Source organism: Bufo bufo, chromosome 2 (assembly GCF_905171765.1).
Source record: "Bufo bufo chromosome 2, aBufBuf1.1, whole genome shotgun sequence".
NCBI lineage: Eukaryota > Metazoa > Chordata > Amphibia > Anura > Bufonidae > Bufo > Bufo bufo.
In genome coordinates, this window is record NC_053390.1 from 273,759,095 (window position 1) to 273,784,797 (window position 25,703).

The following is a 25,703-nucleotide window of genomic DNA, read 5'->3' on the forward strand; positions in this document are numbered from 1 at the left end:
GCCTCTTTCACACTTGCGTTGTCCGGATCCGGCGTGTACTCCACTTGCCGGAATTACACTCCGGATCCGGAAAAACGCAAGTGTACTGAAAGCATTTGAAGACGGAACCGTCTTCCAAATGCTTTCAGTGTTACTATGGCACCCAGGACGCTATTAAAGTCCTGGTTGCCATAGTAGGAGCGGGGAGCGGGGGAGCGGTATACTTACAGTCCGTGCGGCTCCCGGGGCGCTCCAGAATGACGTCAGAGCGCCCCATGCGCATGGATGACGTGATCCATGCGATCACGTGATCCATGCGCTTGGGGCGCCCTGACGTCACTCTGGAGCGCCCGGGGAGCCGCACGGACGGTAAGTCCACTGCTCCCCCGCTCCCCGCTACACTTACCATGGCTGTCAGGACTTTAGCGTCCCGGCAGCCATGGTAACCACTCTGAAAAAGCTAAATGTCGGCTCCGGCAATGCGCCGAAACGACGTTTAGCTTAAGGCCGGATCCGGATCAATGCCTTCCAATGGGCATTAATTCCGGATCCGGCCTTGCGGCAAGTGTTCCGGATTTTTGGCCGGAGCAAAAAGCGCAGCATGCTGCGGTATTTTCTCCGGCCAACAAACGTTCCGTACCGGAACTGAAGACATCCTGATGCATCCTGAACGGATTACTCTCCATTCAGAATGCATTAGGATAATCCTGATCAGGATTCTTCCGGCATAGAGCCCCGACGACGGAACTCTATGCCGGAAGACAATAACGCAGGTGTGAAAGAGCCCTAAAAGGTGTTTACTGCTGGATTCTGCGGATGGATTGGATCTGGAAAGTCTGTGCATGGGATCCCCACTCCCTCCAGTGCTTGTACTCTCCTGAGTGACGGTCACATTCCAGGATGTACTGGAAGCCACGATAACCGGGATACTGGTAGCACACCCAGCTGTTTACATACAAGAAAAAAAAAAGAAGAATATCATCCAGTTATTTCTATCTACAGATAAGGCCTCATGCACACGACCATTGTTTTATTCCGTGTCCGTTGTGCCGTTTTTCGTGATTTTCTGCGGACCCATTGACTTTCATGGCATTTAGTTGCTGGGAATACCTGGATTTGACATCACTTCATTTATTTGCACCATGGAGTAGTGCAACGGAGGCTGAACACTTAGAACTATTAAATATCTAATTGTCTGAAAAAAATAGCATCTCGAATACTTAATGGAATATTCTGGTTTAAAAAAAAAATATCAAAAAACATATTAGGGGATTGTGAGTTAATAGCAGAGCGAGGGCCAATTTGGGACCCCAAACTATCACACTGACTTGGCATATCCTTCATTACACGGACAGCCCTTTAACTTCAGTGGGCACTGGTTAATTCTTAATTTCCTCTGTGGTGATGCTGCAGGGAAAGTGACCATTTGCTTCCAGGATCATCTGCAGATTACATATGATCATTGGGGGTTCCAACACAGGACAACCTGTGAATTGCTTATTTTAGGAGGACCCTCTTAGTAATAAAGCATTAACCAAAGTAGAAAATCGCTTTAAAACCAGCTACTGTACCAAGTTTAGAGGCTATTTGGCTAGAGTGTAGGGCAGGAGCAATTCAGAAAATATTTTTGTTTGAAAATTGCATATATCACGGTACATAAATGCTTGTAGGCAAATAAACTCTTCACTGATTTGTATTATGTGCAGTTTGCAAATTATGTACAATTTCCAAACATTAATATTTGCTGAATTGCTCCTACCCAACATGAAGTGATCCAACAAAGAGACAGGAAGCCATGGAAATGTTATGGAAGGGATTGTCCCATTAACACAATGTATCCCCTACCCATATGCTAAGTATCTTATCAGTGGGGTCCGACTGTGGGGCCCCCACTTATGACGAGAACAGAGGCCTGTGCTTCCTTGATTGAATGAAGCGGCGATTGCCCATGTGCGCTGCAGCTCCATTCAGCTATATGGGGCTACTGGAGATAACCAATCTCTTGTACTCGGCCCCATAGAGTTAAATGAAGAGGTGGACAAATGTGTGTCTGCCGCTCCATTTAAACAAGAAACACTCTGCCCCGTTATCGTGGTCAGCAATGGCCCCAATGTTTAGACTCCCACTGATCAGGCACTTTTCACTATCCTATAGATAAGGGCTAAGTTGTCTTAATAGGACAACCACTTCCCTGCAGCTATCTCCTGAATATAGACTGTTTCTCTGGCTGTAGGCACCCACAGAGAATTGTCAAGAGGTTTCCCAGTATTATGTAAAAAGAACTTAAAGGGTTTGACCAGCAGGATTAATTTCTTATATGGAACAGAATGGGTTAAAACAATAAATAAATAAAAAAGAAGCATTACTCACCTCACCAATCCTGCTGCTGTTGAAAATTACCAGGTCTCTGCTGGTCTCCACATTCTGGTCCGCCTCAGACAGTCATTGGCTGAGCAGGCATCTCCACAGTCATATCATGCATGTCAATTTGGAAACAAGATATAGAGACCAGCTTGAACCTGGTAAGTGTCGGATGGCAGTGGTGGAGGATACGTGACGTGAGTAATGCATCTTTTTTTTAACTCACTCTGCCCCATATATAAAACCGGACAACATCTTTACTAACTGTATGAAAACCTTGGTAACAGTGACCACAATATAATTATATTCCAACTAAACTGTAAAAAACAAACTCAGGTCAGTAGGGCAAAAACACTTAATTTCAAAAAGGCAAAATTCCCAGTGTTGAGTGCTGCACTTCAGGACATAGACTGTGAGCAACTGTCACCTAATTCTTAATGGAAGTGTTTTAAATATACTATGGATAAGTATATTGTTAAATACATTCCTAGAGGTAGCAAGTACAAGCAAATAAAATTAAACCCCACATGGCTTACAAATAGTGTAAAAAGAGCAATAAATGACAAAAAGAGGGCTCTTAAGAAATACACATCGGAGGAGTCAGCTGTAGCCTTTAAAAAGTATAAGGAACTAAATAATTTATGTTGGGGATAATAAAATCAGCTAAAATACAAAATGAAATACAGGTGGCCAAAGAGAGTAAGACCAGCCCCAAAACATTCTTCAAATACATAAATGCAAAAAAAAACACGGTCAGAACATGTAGGGCCACTAAATGATGGTAATGTCACTGGGGTCACTGGGGATCAAGAAAAGGCAGAGCTCCTAAATTGTTTTTTTTAGCTCTGTATATACAAAAGAAGACACAGCATCTCATGAGGGTAGTGCCACTGGTGTAAATACCTCAAATAACATACTTACCTGGCTGACTGTAGATATGGTCCTTAATATGCTAAAAATAATTAAAGTGAACAAGGCCCCAGGTCCAGATGGATTACATCCTAGAATTCTGAAGGAGCTCAGTTCAGTTATTGCTTTGCCTCTGTTCATAATATTTACAGATTTTTTAATGACAGGCATTGTACCAAGAGACTGGCACAAGGTGAATGTGGTGCCCATTTTCAAAAAGGGTGCTAGGTCTTCACCAGGAAATCATAGACCAGTAAGCTGAACATCCATCGTGGGAAAAATGTCTGAGGGCCTTCTACGGGACTACATACAGGATTATGTAACTGTCAATAATATAGTAAGTAATAGCCAACAAGGTTTTACTAAGAACAGAAGCTGTCAAACTAACCTGAGAAGAAGCCTGGACAGAGGGGACGGCTGTGGATATTGTGTTTTTGGACTTTGCAAAGGCATTTGATACTGTCCCACACAGATGACTAATGGGTAAATTGAGGTCTATTGGTTTAGAAAATATAATTTGTAATTGGATTGAAAATTGTCTTCAAGATCGTATCCAAAGAGTTGTGGTCAATGATTCCTACTCTGAATGGTCCCCGGTTATAAATGGTGTACCCTCAGGGTCTGTGCTAGGTTCGCTATTATTTAACTTATTCATTAATGGCATAGAGGATGGGATTAATAGTGCTGTTTCTATTTTTGCAGATGACACTAAACTTTGTAATACAGTCCAGTCTATGGAAGATGTTGATAAATTACAATCTGACTTGGACAAACTTACTGTTTGGGCCTCCACTGGGCAAATGAGGTTTAATCTAGATAAATGTAAAGTTATGCACTTGGGGGCTAATAATCTGCATGCAGCATATGTCCAAGGGGGGGTAAAACTGAGAGAGTCACTTATTGAGAAGGATCTGGGTGTATTAGTAGATCATAGACTAAATAACAGCATACAATGCCAGTCAGCTGCCTCTAAGGCCAACAAAATTTTGTTTTGTATCAAAAGAGGTATAGACAGGGATGTAATATTGCCACTATACAAAGTGTCCTCAACTGGAATACGCAGTTCAGTTCTGGGCACCATTCCATAAAAAGGATGCCCTGGAGTTAGAAAAAGTACAGAGGAGAGCAACTAAACTCATAAAGGGCCTGGAAGATCTTAGCTATGACCAAAGATTAAATGAACTGAAATTGTTTAGCCTTGAAAAAAGACATCTAAGGGGGCACATGATTAACCTGTACAAAAATATAAACGGACCATACAAAAAATATCAAGGGAAGCTATCCTGTGTTAAACCCCCTCAAAAAACAAGGGGCCACTCCCTATGCCTGGAGAAAAAAAGATTCAGTCATAAGAAGCGACAAGCATTCTTTACAGTAAGATCTGTGAATCTCTGGAATAGCCTGCTGTAGGAGCTGGTCACAGCAAATGCAGTAGATGGCTTCAAAAAAGGTTTAGATTACTTTTTAATTCAAAATAACATTAAGGCGCATGACAATGTATAGAACTCTTGTTCTAAACACCCTTTCCTTTGGCCCAACACCTTTTAAAAGGAAGATGGACATTGATCCAGGAATCAATATAGCAGGATTACAGGTTGGACTTGATGGACTTTTGTCTTTTTCCAACCTTAAAAACTATGTAATTATGTATACACAAGTATATATTCTTACTGTATTTTTTTCAATAGAAATACAGAAATATATGGAAAAGCAAAGGAAAGCAGCACTGTGTAGGTCCAATAGGAAAATTTATGGTGTGCCAGTGTTTAAATTCCTCTTCCTGGAATGTAGCTTACATCATTTTATGAAAATGGCTCCAGGTAAGGAGTTGAAATCTGGGAGTGCTACCATTTCTTTGGAAGATTAGATAGATAGATAGATAGATAGATAGATAGATAGATAGTCTTACGCTCCAGATTGGACACGGAAGGAGCCAACTTCATTGTTACACCAGCCCATAGCCTGAAGAGAGGGGTAATCATCACTCAGCTCTCCTTTCCTTCCAAGGAAGTTTTCTTTCTCATAGATGGTCATCTTACAATCGCGGTGATTCTATAGGAAAAAAAAAAAAACATACCAACAAAAATGTAATAATTTAGTTGAAAATTATTTAAGCAGGTAATTACTTACTTTTGGACACCTGACAAATCATATTTTTGATGATTCGATTTCTCATATGTAATTAGAGTCTGCAAGCCAGTCCAGTCTTTATTTACATACAGGCATTCATGTTCCATTATATGCTAACAATGTGTGCGGAAAAAACAGTTCCTATCCCTTTTTCTTTATTCATTTATGAGACCACCTCTGAGCCCAGTAACAGAAAATGTTATTCACTAAATTGTTTAATCCCTTATTGACTGACAAAATGCTTTTTGCAACATCATTAGGGTTCCTTTTGCAATGCAGCTGCCTCTATCATTGTATGATCGCCAGGAGACTGGTAATGTGACTGACATTCTGGATGTGTCAAATATTATAACATCTGTTTCTCCTGTAACTGGTATGGCAGTTCCAGTTATAAGGGAAATGTTTGGTGTGAAAAAGAAAAAATCAATAAAATAATTTTTTTGCATTGTTCGAGAAATAAAGTAAAAATCTTAAAATTATACTGCACTGACACTATACTACTACACTGCACTCTACAGTACTATATGGACAATATCCCACATCTTAAGTCATATCTAAAATCTTACCCCAACAATGAGACCGTATGATGTTTGATGTTATACTTTACATGAAAATAAACTGTGGACAAAGGCAAATTAAAAAGGTAGATTCTATTTTAGGGTTTTATGGTAAAAAATACTTGAAACAATATATATTTTACTATAAAGGGTTAATATTTGTATACCAAAAAATACAGTTTTTCTACCAGCAAGTGCAATAATAATAATAATAATAATACAGTAATAATGATATATTAGCAAATTGCTATTTCAAGAGAATTTTGACTTTAGAATTTTTGTAAAAATATTGTGGAGAATGATTGCATTTGCAGTAACCTCTGAAATGTTAGCTATTTAAATGAAAGGGAAATATTGAAGGCTTTGGGTGCTCTCATTCATTTCAAGCAAGTTTTCGTACTGGCCTCTGGCCTCTAGGCCTAATAATATTTTTGCCTTTCTGTTCTGTAAAGGTAACTTTTAAGTAGTAATCTCATTGTAATCACAGGTAGGATTACAATGGCAAATAACACCTTTGTAGAGATAACCCAGGTTCCACTATTCACAATAGGTGATATCACAGCTTATCTACTCCCTCCCTCTGCACAGGTCACAGAGCAAAACCTCCCATTGAAGTCAATTAGGTCAGCTCCTTTCCATTGTGTCTATGGCTCATATGGCTGCTCTCAAACAGCAGGAGGTCTTGACATATTTTAGGCCAGTGCCAGGATATTTTTAAACATAAATAGGGAGGTAGAAAATTAAAAATTAAAAAAAACACTAAAAATCTTTAAAAAAAAAAAAGTTTTACATTTCACATAAAAACTTGATTTTACTTTATGATGACACTTTCCCTTTAAGACATATTAACATTATGTTCCTCGAAATGTTTGCAAAGCTGGGAACACTAACATACTTTAATTAAAATGCATCATAATAATTGTTATCTACTGCCATTCCCTGAAACACATAATGAGCTGCTGGACTAGCTACGTTATAATAGCCAGCTCTTTAATATATGCCCTCAATGTTAAAGGATAACTGTCATATTTTTTTTTATTTGCTAGTTTATTAGAGCTAGGCATGTATACCTGAGTTAGTCTGTCAATGATTGCCAAAAGATCTGTAATTACCTTAAAATAACAGCTTTCATTAATGTCTCCTGTCCCTTTCCACTGCTCACTTAAAAGACCATTGCTAGGGCTCATCTGTCTCCCAACTTAATGTAAACAGAAGACAGAGGGGCGGTCCTTCACACTACATGCCTGCATTAGGCTTCAGAGTGAGGAGGCGTGTCTTTCAGTAATCCAATCTGATTGGCTGGCAGGAAACTGCTGGCTACAGCAAGTGTGTATGTGAAGTGAGGGAAAGTAGTTTTGGCCTCAGAGAACTGGCAGAGGAGCCATCTTGAGAAGATCCTCATATTGTAGGATTCAAGACAGCCGTAACTAAGAGGAAAACTCAAGGAAAACAGTGGTAAGTGAAGAAACTAAAGATTGCTTTATGCATAATGCTGCTGCAGCAGTAACATATGCTAAAATTGTTTTGTTCTTTTAATGAAAACATGACAGTTATCCTTTAATGTTTAGGGTGTATTTTATTCTTTTTTTATACAAAAAAACAGGAGTAGATCACTTTTGAATTGGCTTGTCAGAAACTATTGGCCAATTGTAATTTTGTCAGCATGCTCCCTCAATCAATTAAATAACAGTCTAAGGCCTATATACACACAACTTGCGGACAAGAAAAGCATTTTTACTGATGGGGTAAGAAGTTTGCATTATGCACACGATTGCTATCCGTATTTTGCTGATCCGCAGTTTATGGACTGCAAAATGGATATGGTTTTGTGCATGAGGCCTAAAAGTGATTGTCCAGATTTTTTATATCAGAATGATATAAAAGAAAAAGAAAGAAAAAAGAAATCATGCTCAAGCAGTCAGAGATGGACTAGCGTTCCAGAGGCCCAAGTTCAGGCACAATAAAGGGCCCCTAAGGTCTAGCAGAAGACAATTTCATTTGGAGTTGAACTTTGAATAAGATCATCTGTGTAGCCTGTGCAGCCCGGTAGGAAAATTGGCCGACCACCATCTTAACCAGACAATGCAATACATCCTAACGTCTACTTCATTGCATGTGAAGGACTGTTAACTATTGTCATAGCTGTTGCTGGTAGATTAAAATCAGCAAGAGAAGTTGGTATATCATTAAACAATTGATAAAATAATTGATAAAAGAAAATCTGTAAATTAAATATGAATTCCTAATTCCAACAAAGTAGCTGTTACATAAAAAGGGGCCCACATACTTTGCTTGCACAGGGGCCCTTTGCAGTCTATGAAGGTTGCCCATCAGGAGTATTTTCTCTGGTGGGCTGAAAGAACCTACTGCCACTCTTGTTCCAGCATTTCCTGGTACCTCATTGGTCTCTACTACCTGGTTCCTCTTGGCATAAAAGAAGCAGCTACTAAGCCAATCACTGGAAGCAGAGGTGACCTGTCTTGGCCAGTGATTGGCTGAACACTCATTTCCAGTGTGTTGAGAGGTACCAGAAAGAAGAGACCAGTGAGAAGCATTGAAATAGGAGTGGCAAATCGGAATTGGTAAGCAAAACATCACTTTTCTTTCACAGTAGCCACTACAGGTCCAAGTTACAAAACTTGGGTTATAGCAGTGGGTGTGGAACCACTGTGTCAACCAACAGCAAGCACACCTTCACGGGAACATAGCAAGCTATGGATACTATAGCTGAGGCACCCTCTCACAGGGGAAGGTGCCTTAAAGGGGTTATCCAATATCATAAACAGCCCCCTCAGAGGGAATATACTTACCCTGGTCCCTGCACTGACGCTGCTGCTTCTCCCTGTACACGGATGAAAACATCCAGTGTAGTGGGGGAGCAGCCAGTGGCAGACGGGGACGAGCCCCCCTAGCATCGGGTCCCCTCTTGCTACTCCGCGACACTGCATGTTTTCATCCGTGTACAAGGAGAAGCAGCAGTGGCAGTGCGGGGACTAGGAGCAGTGCAAGGAGCGGGGAGCAGGGTAAATACAGTATATTCCCTTTGAGGGGCACGGCACATGGGGGGGCTGTTGTATGATATTGGATAACCCCTTTAAATACCCCAGTCATTGGCTGGTCAAAATTAGGGTATGCACGCTCTGGTTCTTTAAAGGGTTTCTGTCATCAGAAAAATCGTTATGTATCTGGATGACATTAGCGATTTGCTAATGTCAGCAGAACATAACTGTTCCAAAGGGTGAGAAGACGGAGCCTCTAGGTGCTGCAGCAACGCCCCACTAGCACCTAGAGGCTTATTAGCATATTATAAAAGTCTTTATTTTGAGAGAACGGCGGCAGCCAGATACATAATGATTTTTCTGATGACAGAAACCCTTTAAAGGCTGAGTACACACAACCTATTAGCAGAGGACAAGAGGACTTGCTGGCAACCAGGCCTGTGTGGAGGGAGATAGCAAACCTGGAAGCCGGTCCCACCGGATGGCCCGGAGTGGCAGCCTGTATTGCAGCAAGGGGAGATGCCACCCAGTATTAATGTGGCTTTGACTCATCATATACCCTGCTGCAGAACACAAAATAAAGAGTGCATCACTTTGGTCCATTGACCAAGCACTACTAGCAGTTTATCTTTTGTCAGTCTCTGGTCAATCACATTGTTTTCCAGATAGTAGTAGGGACTACAACAAAATTCATATACAACTAGGTGAAATAAATTTTCAGCTGAAATCCAAGGCTGACCCGCAGCCTTAGATCCATCCATGGATTGATTATATTCAATAAGGCTAATCTGCGTGCAGGCACCGACCACATTTTTCGTGGTTTTCATGCCAGGAACTTTCTTGATGTGATTTTTATATTCACGCAGAAAAAAAATTCAGCCATATGAATGGTAGTGCGGATTCCCTTTGAAGAACAATAGGACGCGCTTTCACTACAGAATTCAGAGCGGAATATGTTCTGAAATGAATGGATAATCTGCTGTATTAACATGCCCGAGCACTATAAGTCCAGTGATCCATAAAATCAATAAAATATGAGCTATACTTTACTTGTTAATGTTAATACTATAGCTACATAGTTGCCAACTGTCCTGAATTTAGCGGGACTGTCCCTGATTTTTAGTCCTGGCAAATTCGTGCTGTGGGACTAGCATAAACCCGGCCAATAGGTGGGTGTTCCCAAGTGGGGTCTAGGCGTTCTCTGTGGTGTGGCTTATATGCCCTGATTTTACCAACTCAAACGTTGGTAAGTATAACTATAGCAATAAATCCTAGATCAACATTTTTGCTCGTGTCCTTTAAATGTAATGTTATTCATAGCCCATTATAATTGGGCATCTTAAGCAGCAATCATGTAAGTGAAGAAAGTTATCACACGTTCCCTGTGGACCGCTATGTAACGTATACTTACAGCACAGGCAATTGGTCGGAAGGAGGTCATCCTCTCAACGTGGTAAGCGTTGCTGCCACTCCAGGCCTCCCAGCGAGGGTACTCTCCTCTCTCCAGGACAAACTGCTGACCTTGGAATCCTAAGTGCTCATATCCAACCCAGCTGTGGGAATATAACAAACACTTTCCTTTTACTGCCAGTTTAAGGAAATTGAATGCCAATAGCCAATGGACATGACATCCAACAAACACCTCATAATACTAAAATAACGTATATTCATTTATACCATTTCATCAGGAATGTTCATGTGAAATTTGAAATGCAATAGACGATGGATGTTCTTTTATTTTATTTTTTTGCAGAAATTCATCAAATGTCAAAAACAATAAATTATGGAAAACTACAGTGAAAATGGTTTTCCTATCAGGAAACCTCTCTCGGCCCTATTATAGAGGTGTATTTCCTGCTCGTGAGCCATTATTTCGACAGCTTATTCTGCATGGGTATTAAGGGGTTGTCACTCAAAAGGTATTTAGGGAAGGTATGGGCATGGCACTATGCAGTCAGGAAAACAAAGTGCAGCCAGGAGGATCTGAGCAGCAGTACTATAGTAAGTATAGTATTTTATTGTTTTAATACCTTCCCTGAATACCTTTAACAACCCCTTTACCCAGACAACCCCTTTAATACCCATGCAGTGTGTGGTAAACTGTAGGATGCTGAGATCCTGATTATTCACTAGCAATGTGATAAGCAGGGACTCGATCACAAAACCACCCAGCTGACCTTCAGAAAAAATAGAAGTTAAAATGCAGTTCTGCGGCCAATATAGTAGGCATACTTAGCGCCAAGCGGTTTTATCCTTTATGGACACCATACAAATGTTCATCGTGCATTTTGGCAGAAAGTCACTCGTGTTAAACATGAGTGGAATTAGTTCCAATCTAGGACGCCTGGAATCACAGTTTGAATAGTTATTAGGAATGTGCTTAGTGTGACAATAACAGAAGCCAGTGATAAATGTAGAACGGGTAAAGTACTGTTCTTTACAATTCTTTAGACTTCACTTTAATTGGGATTTTTTTTTTTTTACATGAAGTATTAAAGAGTAGAGGTGGTAAGGATCATTCACCCCCATGTAAGTGCAGAGAACAAGCTGGTAATGATCATAAATGAATGTTCATGTCTCCCCCGATTATTGCCCAGTGATACCGGCCCGTGAGAATGGACCTTTACTAATCCTGTCTCATTATTAGACAGTGGGAAGAAACTAGACAGTCTAAAATGCAACAGATTTATCAAAGTGGTGGATGGATTATAAATTTAGTGCATCTTTAGACTGTCTAGTCTTAATGTATACCACCTATTAGTTTGCTTATGTTGCACCAGAATTTAACATTAACATGGTAGAACGGAAAATATTTTTAAAACAATTTAAGGTGTTACACCATGATTAATCTAAAAAATAAAAATCCGACATCATATAGTACATGACCGATTTCTAACAAAGCTAGAACCAACCCTGTACCTCACATGGATCCAGAGATCTACCCATTTATTGCTCTAAATGCTCTATTAAAATTAGATTGGCAGGTCAGGGAGCATTTCCTTTCTGCTACAGCTTTCTCCCTATCACTGCACAGGGGGCATGTACTTTCTGCTGCAGCTCTCTCCCTATCACTGCACAGGGGGCATGTACTTTCTGCTGCAGCTCTCTCCCTGTAACTGTCACAGCTTTTAACCGTAGATCTAGCTGGTGGCAGGTGAAAGATGGAACTGAGCAGGTGCAACCTCCTCAGTGAGGTGGACAGAGAAATGAGGAAAATAAAAAAACAGCAGGTGGCGCTGTACAGATACATTTTTTTTAAATAACTCTGTGGCTATTCAAATTTTTTAATTACATTGAATTACAAAAATATTCAGATCTAGGTTCTGGTTTGAAAAATGTAGAATATTTTTTGTGGGACAACCCCTTTAATAAATATGGTACTTTTTTTTTGGGGGGGGGGGGGGGGAGGTAATAAACTTGTAAATCTCCCTCATGAAATAAGGAAAATATAAGCTTCACTTATCTGCATGGAAATATTAGTGAATACAAATGCAATGCAGCTAAAGCATGCTTTCAATTATACAATGGAAACATTCTTCCAGCCTAATGATCTGTATAGACTGCCTTCCCTACCTTTATCACAGATGTATTTGTATATGGATAAATGCTATGTCTAGGTTTGATTTCAATATGTAGAGAACTATTTGATTAGCTATTTAGCAAAATATAGCAAAGTATTTTTAGACCGGACTTTATTAATTCCATCTTCTTTGTAATGCAGTCATTATCACATAGCTTTACTGTTCTAGAGATAGTGCAAGAATCAAACATGCCTGACAAATGTGACATCATCCCCACAAACCGATTTCGTTACTGCATTTTGGTCTTACACTTTAGTGTATATTCACAGCGAGATCTGCAGGTGGAAAATCTGCAGCATAGTACAGTAGCAATGAAGTGGATAAGATATCAGCAGATCTCATCCACGCGGTGTGGGAAAAATCTGTGCGGAAAAACTGACATGCAGCACAGATTTTTAGTCTTGCAACATGCCAATTCTTTACTGTGGATTTCACCCTGATTTCACCCTTTGCAATGTATAGAGTGAAATCTGTAACATGATCTGTAACGAACCCGCAGCAAAATCTGTGTCATTTGCTTCCCATCAGAAATGGACCTACCTTTATGGCTGCCCCATGGCAGGTACATGACGCCTCTACTTTACCACCGCAAGCCTCCGTTTAATGCTGACTCATACAAATCCACCAGAAAAAAAACTAATTTTGGCTTGTTCCATCAAACTCAGTAAGTATAAAGGTATTTTCCCTACAGAATCTATACCACAGTGCTTACCTTAAAGGCTATGTACACCTTTGGGGACAATTTTTTTAATTGCATTGTACATATTTTGATCCAAATTTTTTTTTGGGGCAATTGGTTTTTATTAAAAATATGGAATCATTTTTGGGGAACAGAGCTGAGATGCCCTAGTAGCAGTCTGTAGATTGCCTGTGTTTTCCGTCATCTGGGGAGCAGACGGGCTCCTTATCTCTACTCTCTGACATTATAAACACTCAATCAAAGCTCAACCCTTATCTTACTGATAAGAATGTGGCTTAAATAAGTGTTTATGACCTCTTAGTAGTTTAGAGATAAGGGTAATTAGATGACCAGCACAGAGTGAAAGTGAAAGTACCAGTCACACACTCATAAATACACTAAGGCCTTGTTCACAAGTCAGTTTTTCTGATCAGTTATTTCCATTAGTTTTTGTGAGCCAAAACCAGGTGTGGGACAAAAACACAGAACAGTTGCAGATCCTGATTTTGGCTCACAAAAACTGATGGAAATAGCTGATCAAATAACTGACGTGTGAACAAGGCCTAACCCTTTGCGACAGAATGGCTCAATATTTTTAATAAAGGCCAATAGAAAATATGATTTTTAGCCAAAAAACAAAAATTGCCTCCAAAGGTGTACATAGCCTTTAAAGAGCATTTCTACCTTCAGTTATCTTCATGTCATAGAGATATGTCAGGGGATAGCATTAGAGGGGCCCTAAGGGCTGATGGATTACCAACACCTAGACACGAACAGGCTGCAGTACTTGATAATGCCTCCTAACAACCTCCAAATCTGGTCAGAGCTTCCCATAAATTTGAGTCTCCTACAAAGATATTATTCAGAGGTTCCACTAATTTCCAAAGCATGAAGGCTGCTATTGAATTCAGTGATGCAGAGTATATAACATGATTGATTCTGGAACCCCAAACCCCAAATGTATTAGCTAATACATATCAGATACCAGTAGAAGTAGACTCATGTACCATTTTACTGTCGAGACAGGAACTCGGTGGTTCTTCAGTCAAAAAATGTATTCAGTATCTACAGAAACAGGGTGAGGTCATGACTACGTTCCCCATCATTGCTGATACTTACGCCCCACTCTCTATTTTAAATGAGCGGACAGTTTCAAATCCATATTCCATGATATTGTAACACTCAGATGTAAACTCATGTCTGCGACCCTGGAAAGATTCTTCATCCCAGACAATAATCTAAAAGTAAAGGAAAGTGAAACAGGCGATAAAGCAAGGACATAGATACAAGTGTTAATACAGCCAGAAAAATGACACTGAGAAAGGTACATAGATTTCCCAGTAGATTCACTGAATGGCAGTAGAGAAAACATATCTGTCCAGGAGATGACACAATTCACCACTGGACAGTATCCATGTTCAATTATGCTTCATGTCTTCCTCGATCTGGAGGGTAATTTAGGCTATCAACTCTCTTCTAGGGAATGGAGGACATTTCTCGAGCAGAACATTATGCTTTTAGAGATATAAATCTGATGCCAACCTCTGGAAATAGATGTCGGCTTAAAATGATGGTTTACGACTGGCTAGTTATCACATTCTTGGTATGAGTATGAATTATGGATAATGCTTTTTGACCCTTGTATAATATTTATGAAATTTTGTGGTCAAAAACTACACTGGGGACAATCGTGCTCTCAATAGTGACGAAGCTTATGCAAAACGCGTGTAGATGGACCCAGATACCTTTTCGGCATGCATCTTACAGTGCATACTAGGCAAGTGATTATAGTGCTATAGTATTATGATATTATGTTACTATGTATCTATGATCAATGAGGGTATGATAGCATAGTTATTAGTAGGTTACTGCTTTTTTCAGCTTATATCCATGCATTGCAAATGGAAGTTAGTTACAACATAGGCTTTTTATGAATAAGCCTAGAACTTGCACTCCGTTAGATATCCGGTTGTAGGATATTATATTTATCCCCACTATATGAATGTGTATTTGGGTATTTTAAAAGTATTAATTTAATTATTTTTAATGGGAACTATAAAGGCTATGAATTTTTGTTTGATGTTTTGTGCTCTCAATACTGATAGAAATATATGTTAAAAAACATACTGTACTTGATATGTGTCTATGTACATACTTTTTAGAATTAAAGCTTGTATAATTCCAGAAGTACATTCTCACCAAGTTTCCCAGTATGCGTGTGCGGAGTGCAAAGTGCAACCCCCATGATTTCTGACAAGTTTTTGTATTAGGTGGAAGAAATATTTAATAATAAATTAATAACTTTAACCGACTTCTATGTCTGAAAAAAATAGAACAGGTTCTTCAGAAATTTGGCAGCTATTCTGAACACCATATTTCTCAATGTATTCATAGCAGACAACTGACATAAATACATTGACAGATCTGATTCTGTTCACACAGCATATTATAAAACTGGCTGCCAGCAGCCACCACTAGGGGGAGCCAAGTGCGCGTTTTTAGACAGCTGCCATTGCATGCAATGGAAGCTGTAAATAATCTCTTTGTAATGAGCTCCCCCTAGTGATGACTGCAGGAAACTGTAGTATCTCTGTGTCGGAACAGAAGAAGCAGGTTAGTACAGGGCTCCACCTCTTCCCAGGCCGCATAGCAATCACGTGTACGGTCTTCATGGTGTATATGCCACTGTGCACATTTACAATGCTGTCTGCTAATCAAGTCAGCACACACTCTGTTATCAGACACATCTATAACAGCTGAGGTCCTATAATGTGACTTCTTTAATGGAACTGCTGTACTGCATTCTGCGATAGTTAGACTACTTTCACACTAGCGGTTTTTGCGGATCCGTCATGGATCTGCAAAAACGCTTCAGTTACAATAATACAACCGCATGCATCCATCATGAACGGATCCGGTTGTATTATGTCTTATATAGCCAAGACAGATCCGTCATGAACTCCATTGAAAGTCAATGGGGGACGGATCCGTTTTCTATTGTGTCAGACCATTGACCATTTGGCTCAGTTTCTTCAAGTGGACAGCAAAGAGCTGCAGGCAGCGTTTCGCCTCCAGAGCGGAATGGAGACTGAACAGAGACAAACTGATGCATTCTGAGCGGATCCTTTTCCATTCAGAATGCATTAGGGTAAAACTGATCCATTTGGACCGCTTGTGAGAGCCCATGATGGATCTCACAAATGGAAAGCCAAAACGCAAGTGTGAAGGTAGCCTTAGTTTTCTCTTTACATCATACTACGCTATTTATACACTGCAAATCAGAGCAAGCTCTATCCAAAGAGTTAGGGCTCTTTCAAACTGGCGAGATTTCCACACGGGTGCAATGCATGAGGTGAACGCATTGTACCCGCAATGAATCCGGACCCATTCATTTCTATGGGGCTGTGCACATGAGCGGTGATTTTCATGCATCACTTGTGCGTTGCGTGAAAATCGCAGCATTCTCTATTTTGTGCATTTTTCACGCAACGCAGGCCCCATAGAAGTGAATTGGGCTGCGTGAAAATCGCAAGCATCCGCAAGCAAGTGCGGATGCGATGCGATTTCAAGCATGGTTGCTAGGAGATGATCAGGATGGGGACCCGATCATTATTATTTTCCCTTATAACATGGTTACAGAATACAGAATGCTTAGTAAAATAGGGCTGGAGGGGTTAAAAAAATAAAAAAATCATTTAACTCACCTTAATCCACTTGTTCGCGCAGCCCGGCTTCTCTTCTTTCTTCTTCTTTGCTGTGCAGGAGGAAAAGGACCTGTGGTGACGTCACTGCGCTCATCACATGGTCCGTCCGTCCATGGTGATGGATCATGTGATGGACCATGTGATGAGAGCAGTGATGTCATCAAAGGTCCTTTACCCAGGTCCTGAAGAAAGAAGAAAGAAGAGAAGCCGGGCTGCGCGAACAAGTGGATTAAGGTGAGTTAAATTATTTTGATTTATTTTTTTTAACCCCTCTAGCTCTTATTTACTAAGCATTCTGTATTAAAAATGCTATTATTTTCCCTTATAACCATGTTATAAGGGAAAATAATACAATCTACACAACACCTAACCCAAACCTGAACTTCTGTGAAGAAGTTCGGGTCTGGGTACCACATTCAGTTTTTTATCATGTGCGTGCAAAACGCCTTGCACCCGCGCAATAAAAACTGAACAATGGAACGCAATCGCAGTCAAAACTGACTGAAATTGCGTACCTACTCGCGCGGGTTTGCCGCAATGCACTCGGTACGCATCCTGAGCCAAAACGTGACGCCCGTGTGAACCCAGCCTAAAGGAGACCATACACTTGGCAGCTGTTAGCCAAGCGTCCATACACATGCATGCTTGTCCAAGTGTGCATGTGTTCTCAATGGGGAGCAGGTAATAGGTGCTGGCAGACATTTCTGGTTTCAGCTTATCTCCCATGAGAACATAAGATCACTCATGTTGAAATGCAGCATGCTGAATGCTTCTTTCCCCCAGCATTTGCCACTGGAGAAGCGTTGGGACGCCTCCATACACATGCTGAAACTTCATCTGATATACAGTATATGAGTGTTCAATTCAGAAGCCTGCGGGATTGTGACTGTAGCTGTGGATGAAAGTGGCCCATAAATGTAGGCTGGAGGGATCAGTAAAAAATAAGTAATTACACACTATACTATATCTATACATGAAGTGTAAAGTGGTATTTAAAAGTGCACGTAGACAGTACTGACACTAACTCCTCTCCCAACTCAGATCTTACAATGTGCATAATCTATTATATATACTAGGTGCTAAGTATTTGATGTATTATACCTATACAGTATACTGCCTGTGTCATGATAGTTTCTTGCATTGTGCACTGTGGATATCACAGGGCCTGGGGGGAGGGGGTCCGCTGTCACTGTACATCTATCCAATTGTTAGAAATTAATATGGGGGATTTGGTAGCCAATTTATGGTATACTAAGGTGCTAATATTTGTAAAAGCAAAAGGACGATGCACAATGTACACATCCCCTCCCCACCCCATAGTGGTTATACTGCAACATACGTGTGTGCTGTCTGTAAATTCTATTTCCAGGGTACTCCTTTAAATTCAAACTTTGCTAATAGAAATTGGTTAGGGCAGATTGCTTTGGGCACATTCAATGCAGAAAAAAAACAACTTTACCTTCCAATGTCCAGCAAATTTAGTACAGTGCTGAGTCATATTGGCTCTGTCCTGTAGAAGGAAATAGACAACATTCAGAGAGTTTGATCATTTGTAAAATCCAATTTCATCTAATAAATGGTCCATAGCGTGGAATGGTGACAGATGGCGTTATCCTATGATATCACCCACTGATTGTATCCCTTTAATAATGATGTTCTCTCTGGGTTCTAAATCAATTAAATGAATTAATGAGCGAGATGCTTTTGTTTGCCTTGTGTCTTCTGAGAGTGCTCAGTTAATGTTGCTTGTATTGGAAAGTGTTCAGAGGGTATCCCGGATGACTGCACTTAAAAGCTCACTTGCTATGCCAGCCACTGCATTAAATAATCAATCTGGCATCACTGTTCCTGCATGTGTAACTGGGCAAATAAAACTGGGGACAGTTATTCTCAACATAAGAATTTTGCATACATGTGTGTGTGGGGATAGCTAGATAGATAGATAGTAACCACTGCTTGAGAATAGTCCCACTGAGAGGACTGAAACGTCGCATGATACCGGGTGAATAAACGCACATTCACGGTAGTGCCGCAGAGTTTCTTTATTTTTAGTATTTTTGGGCTTGAGGGATCGCCCTTCAGCCGCTGGCACTCCAGCATTTGCTTGTTTTACAGCAGTGCTCCCTGATTTATTTATTCTTAGATAGATATAAAAAACAACACCGGGCAGCACAGCAGTTTCAGTGCGTAGATGTGGAGTGCCAGCGGCTGTGGGGGCGATCCACCTCCAAATAATCAACAAACGTAAAAAATTCCACGGCACATCCAGGGCGTAAAATCAAAGTTGTTTCTTTTTATTCACCAGACAGTGATGTGTCGGTCCACTTGCTGGGACCTTTCTCAAGCATTAACCAGGTCCCAGCAAGTGGACCGATACATCACTGTCTGGTGAATAAAAAGAAACTACTTTGATTTTACGTCCTGGATGTGTCGTGGCATTTTTTACGTTTGTAGATAGATAGATAATAGACAGATATTATATATTAGATATATTATATAGTTAGATAGATAGTAGATAATTAGATAGATGGATAGTAGATAGATGATAGATAGATAGATAGATAGATAGATAGATAGATAGATAGATAGATAATAGATAGATAGATGATAGATAGATAGATAGATAGATAGATAGATAGATAGATAGATAGATAGATAGATAGATAGATAGATAGTAGATAGATAGATAATAGATAGATAGATAGTAGATTGTCACGAGGGTATCTAGAGCCACGTCTGACTCCGTTATACCCGGGGTCAGGAGGTCGCAGCGGGTGGCTGCGCGCTCTATATCTAAAGATCACGTTGTTTCTTAGTGATTGTTTTCTGTGTTTGCCTTGCTATCCTTTTTGTCTCAATCAGGGATCCGTAGCTTCTCCTCCTCAGCTGTTTCTTGTCTGCCACTCCCAACCTCCTTATATTCTCCCCTCACTCTTCTCTAGTTGCCAGTTATAGAGCTTCCTGCCTGGACATCTATACTGACCCACTGGAGTTGTGAATCCTGGTTGTCATTCCAGAGTGCTACCCTCCGGATCCCTGTTGGGCTTCTTGTTGTCTCCTGTTGTCGCCCACCTGGGATTATATGTTGAGTTTGTATTGTCTGTCCTTCCCTTGGTGTTTTCCTTTAGAGCTAGTGGTGCGGACTAGTGTTCCCACCGCCCTGTTCACTATCTAGGGCTCAGCTTAGGGAAAGCCAGGGCTTTAGGCACGTGATCGGCGTACGGGTGAGGAACCCGTCTAGGGACGTCAGGGCAGCCAGGTGCCAGCCGCTAGGTGAGTCAGGGGTCACCACCTTCCCTCTCACTTGGTCAGGGCCTTCCTTGTTCCCTCCCTCTGTGTCACGTATGTGATAGTCACGCCGACCGTGATATAGATAGATAGATAGATAGTAGATAGATAGATAGATAGTAGATAGATAGATAAATAGATAGTAGATAGATAGATGATAGATAGATAGATAGATAGATAGTAGATAGATGATAGATAGATAGATAGATAGTAGATAGATAGATAGATAGATAGTAGATAGATAGATAGATAGATGATTGATTGATAGATAGATAGATAGTAGATAGATGATAGATAGATAGATAGATAGTAGATAGATAGATAGATAGATAGATAAATAGATAGTAGATAGATAGATAGATAGATGATAGATAGATAGATAGATGATAGATAGATAGATAGATAGATAGATAGATAGATAGATAGATAATAGATAGATAGATAGATAGTAGATAGATAGTAGATAGATAGATAGTAGATAGATAGATAGATAGATAGATAATAGATAGATAGATAGATAGATAGTAGATAGATAGTAGATAGATAGATAGATAGATAGATAAATAGATAGATAGATAAATAGATAGTAGATAGATAGATAGATAGATGATAGATAGATAGATAGTAGATAGATAGATAGATAGATGATAGATAGATAGATAGTAGATAGATGATAGATAGATAGATAGTAGATAGATAGATAGATAGATAGATAGATAAATAGATAGATGATAGATAGATAGATGGATAGATAGATAGATAGATAGATAGTAGATAGATGATAGATAGATAGATAGATAGATAGATAGTAGATAGATAGATAGTAGATAGATAGATAGTAGATAGATAGATAGTAGATAGATAGATAGTAGATAGATAGATAATAGATAGATAGTAGATAGATAGATAAATAGATAGATAGATAGATAGAAGAGATAGATAGATAGTAGATAGATGATAGATGATAGATAGATAAATAGATAGATAGATAGATAGATAGATAGATAGTAGATAGATGATAGATGATAGATAGATAGATAGATAGATAGATAGATAGATATTATATATTAGACAGATAGATAGATAGATAATAGACAGATATTATATATTAGACAGATAGATAGATAGATAGATAGATAGATAGATAGTAGATAGATAGACAGATATTATATATTAGATATATTATATAGATAGATAGTAGATAGAGATTGGATAGATAGATATTAGATAGATAAAGCTACTTTCACACTCGCGTTTGGTGCGGATCCGGCATGGATCTGCACCAATGCATCCATTCAGATAATACAACCGTCTGCATCCGTTTGTATTATCTTTAACATAGCGAAAACGGATCCGTCTTGAACACCATTGAAAGTCAATGGAGGACGGATCAGTTTTCTATTGTGCCAGATTGTGTCAGTGAAAACGGATCCGTCCCCATTGACTTACAGTGTGTGTCAGAACGGATCCGTTTTCTATTGTACAATATTGTGTCAGTGAAAACGGATACGTTCCCATTGACTTAGGGTGTGTCAGGACGTTTGGCTCAGTTTCGTCAGACGCAAGCAGCGTTTTGGTGTCCGCCTCCAAAGCGGAATGGAGACAGAACGGAGGCGGAACTGAGCCAAACTGATGCATTATGAGCGGATCCTTTTCCATTCAGAATGCATTAGGGCAAAACTGATCTGTTTTAGACCGCTTGTGAGAGCCCATGACTGATCTCACTAACGGAAACCAAAACGCCAGTATGAAAGTAGACTAATTGAGATAGATGAGATAGATAGATAGATAATTGAGATAGATAGATAGATAGATAGATAGATAATTGAGATAGATAGATAGATAGATAGATAATTGAGATAGATAGATAGATAGATAGATAGATAGATAGATAGATAGATAGATAGATAGATAGATAGATAGATAGATATTAGGCTCTGGTGCTCCTGTCTCCAATGGACTTGCCTGCAGGGACGTAGTCTTGTGTGTTGCTGTAGCCAGTCACTGGCTTCAGCAGTGATGTGTCCCCAAGCAGCATGTGACCCAGCAGTAATGTGCTGCTAAGGGACACACCACCTCTAGGGCCAGTTATTTGGCTCAGTGGTGCACGTGACCCCGTCAGTGCAGGAAGTATAGCTGTGGGGACCGGAAGTCCGGTGAAGAATGGGTGCACCGGAAGCTGATGGAGCGGAGGCTGGGCCAGAAAGCATAGCTCTCTTTAAAGGTCCCGCTGGTGGGGGGACATAAGATAATTGCTGGCGTTTGTCGGGTGATGTCTGTTATGTGGCACACAAAATCCTCATTTTTCACTAGCACATTGGCCTGTGTAAACGCTTCATATCAGACCAATTTCCTGTGTATTGGCCCATGCAAACAGGTCCACAGAACTCATGTCCTCGGTGTGCATTGAAGGGAGCCCAGGTTGTGAAGAGATTAAAAGTAGCACCTTTTTTGTACAGGGACTTCTAAGATTATGGCAATGCTTCCCACAGCTCATGTAACTAAACAAATAGGAGACCTGTGCATATTGCGGGGATTTATTTCATGGGAAGGATCACAGCGCTTCTCACAGAATACACAAAAGCTGATTGCATTAGGAAATGAAACGGCAATGTACCCTAGATAAGCCATTACTCTTTCTTATTAAATCGTTATTTATTTTATCTTGTGTTCTGTCACGGATAGAAATATAGTAGTAATGGTTAAATAAAATGGCCCATTTATTTATTTATTTATTTAATATGTATTTATTTATTTGTATTTATTTATTTTATGGAAATATGTATAATATATTTCTAAAATATGAATTAACATGTTTCTTCCACAGTGGATTTTTTAAGCCTCTACTATTAGTTTTTCCTTCACATCTGCTTTCATCTGTTTCAAGTGTCACTACTCTTTCAGGAAACGAATGCCTTCCCTTATTACTTGCGAATCATGTCCAAGAGGAGAAGAGGATAGAAACCCATTGCCATAGGCGCCTTGTAAATAATCACATAACCAGAATATGCATATCCTACAAAACGTACAACATCAGCGACCTCGTACATTAGATTGGTGTTTTCTCGCTATAATCACTATTAGGGTACGGCCTCATGGTCCTTTAGAAGCCAAAATCTGAAGTGGATCATGAGAGGAGAGAAAGAATAAAGGGCAGATCCGACCTCTCATTTTTGAATTAACTCTTGGTTTTGGCTATAACAAAACCGCACGCAGAAACTTTGTGCCGTGTGCCCGTACCCTTACCTAATCATTTATCACAGTCTATCCCTCATTAGATTTCAGATGACCCAGCTCTTTGAAATGTTACACAAATCCTTGACATATAAGTGCCGCATGTATCCTGACTGAAGCTATAAAATCATGGAGAAACTCATATTTTAAGCAGTTGACAGATCAGTTGCTGTAAGTGCATTCTGTCATCTGTACTCGGGCAAATTTTGCTATCCCTCATGTCAAAATGTTTGTCTGGGCTCTGTAATTTGACTGGCTTGAGAACGTGATTGATATACCAATGCATCTGCCCTAAAAAACTGATTTTAAATGGATACAAATGCAAATATTGCCTGGTGCCAGTTTTATCTATTTTATGATATGTAACCAAACTGGTTTTCTCATTATTACTGCTATTGATATTTTTTATTTTATGCACTTATATAGCGCTACTATATTCCGCAGTGCTTTACAGACATTAGCTTCCAACTGTCTCCAATGGGGCTCACAATCTAAGGTCCCAATCAGTATGTCTTTGGAGTGTGTGAGGAAATCGAAGTACCCGGAGGAAACCCACACAAACACGGGGAGAACATACAAACTCCATGCAGGTGTTGCCCTTGGTCGGATTCGAACCTCGGACCCCAGCGCTGCAAGGCACCAGTGCTGCCCATTGTGCTGCCCAATAAATATTCCAGGCTTACCAATCAAAAGGGTAAATGTATGGATCATAGAGAGGCAAACAAGGATGAATCTGTTTTACCAAATTCTCTATCCATAATAATAATGATGATGTATTGTCCTGCACATAAGGAACGTCAGAGTAGAGGGATGTCCGGGCATATAACTATTTTTCTTGGATATGCTGTAAGATATTCGTGCGTTCTGAGAATTACATGCGAATGTAATATACACTAAGGTATTGCTCGGACAGGTTGAAAAGGGGATGGTAGATAAGACGGATTAGTGGGTAACTGTGGCGCTGGGTACGGGGGAAGGCACAGGAGGGGTGGTTTATTGTTTATGTTTTTGATTTTATCATTGAAACCTAGTCATTGGTATCTTAAATCTCCTGGTACGTCTATAAACTGTATGTAGTATATAATGCTATGTATACCTTGTCAAACCAATGACCTAACTGTGCCATTGTATGATACACTGGATGTTTGGTTTATTTTTTAATTCAATGAAGAAATATCTGAACTAAAAAAATAGTAATTATATATATTTTTTTAATGTAAGTATTATTGTTCCCAGAATGATGCAATCAATGCATTTACCCATTTGGCAGTAATGCACAATGTATTCCAATGGTATATCTTAGAATTGATTATTGCTGTAGACGCCAGCTGGCTCGAATGGCACAGACCAGTGTACAGTATTCTCCATGGTCCATTTCCAAGTCTGCTCGGTTGGTCTCACCATCCTCCAAGCTCATTATTACCCACCATGCTTGTAACGCAATGGCTCTTTATGGAGCATTTACCTAATTATGTTCTGCTAAATATTTTAGGCCAAAGCAAATTTGCATAAAAACTTAAATCACTGTGCATTACTTTTTAATTAGACTAAATCACACTGGAGGAGAAGCTGAGCTACTACAGCGCAATGAGCAATACATAGCGTGATCCAGCTAACAGTACGGCTGTTGACTACCAGAACTTACCTTCCGAGATCGAGCAGCTTAGAGTCCAGCGGCAGCATGAAGAGTGCTATATCTGCTGGGGTTTATATAGCCTGCTCAAAGAGCCACAGACAGATAGAGACAGCTTTACTGAAATTCCTCAGTCAGCACATGCAGGGAGGCCTAATTCAGGAGTTTTGTGGCCTGAACAATGACTATAATCTATAGAGGAGATGGCAATGTATAGAAATGCTAGCACATCAGGATTTAAGTTGACAGAACCTATATATTTGCAACAACATAACAGGATATAACCCCAATGTATGTAATATAGATAATGCAGTGAATTAAATATATGAACAGAACGCACAGTACAGGCGCTGCACAGCCGGAACCATTTTTAAATTAAGACTATTATTAAGACTATTAGTATTAATAGTCTTAAATTGGGAACTTCTTCCTTCTTAATAGGGCATAAGTGTCTGACTGCTGGGGCCCCGACTCTAGTGATCGAGTCATCAGCCCATGCTCCCCACTTGAATGGAGTGACAGACACATGTGTGCTCCGGACATATCTGAGTACATGTGCTTGTATCTCTGGGAGGTTAATAGAATTAAATGGAACAGTGGACACCATGTATACCTGCCACCTCATTAAAACAGGGGAACACAGCATCCT

General features: G+C 39.9%; 1 protein-coding gene across 1 annotated transcript; it reads right to left on the reverse strand.

The window, feature by feature from the left end:
* Positions 1 to 775: 775 nt before the first annotated feature.
* Positions 776 to 18,403, reverse strand: CRYBA4 (crystallin beta A4). Its single transcript, XM_040420260.1, has 5 exons — positions 18,359 to 18,403; positions 14,315 to 14,433; positions 10,347 to 10,488; positions 5,159 to 5,301; positions 776 to 924 (listed from the first exon to the last, which is right to left on the reverse strand). Exons 1-5 carry the CDS (start codon positions 18,395 to 18,397, stop codon positions 777 to 779), a joined length of 591 nt encoding a protein of 196 aa, XP_040276194.1. The 5' UTR covers positions 18,398 to 18,403; the 3' UTR covers position 776.
* Positions 18,404 to 25,703: the final 7,300 nt, after the last annotated feature.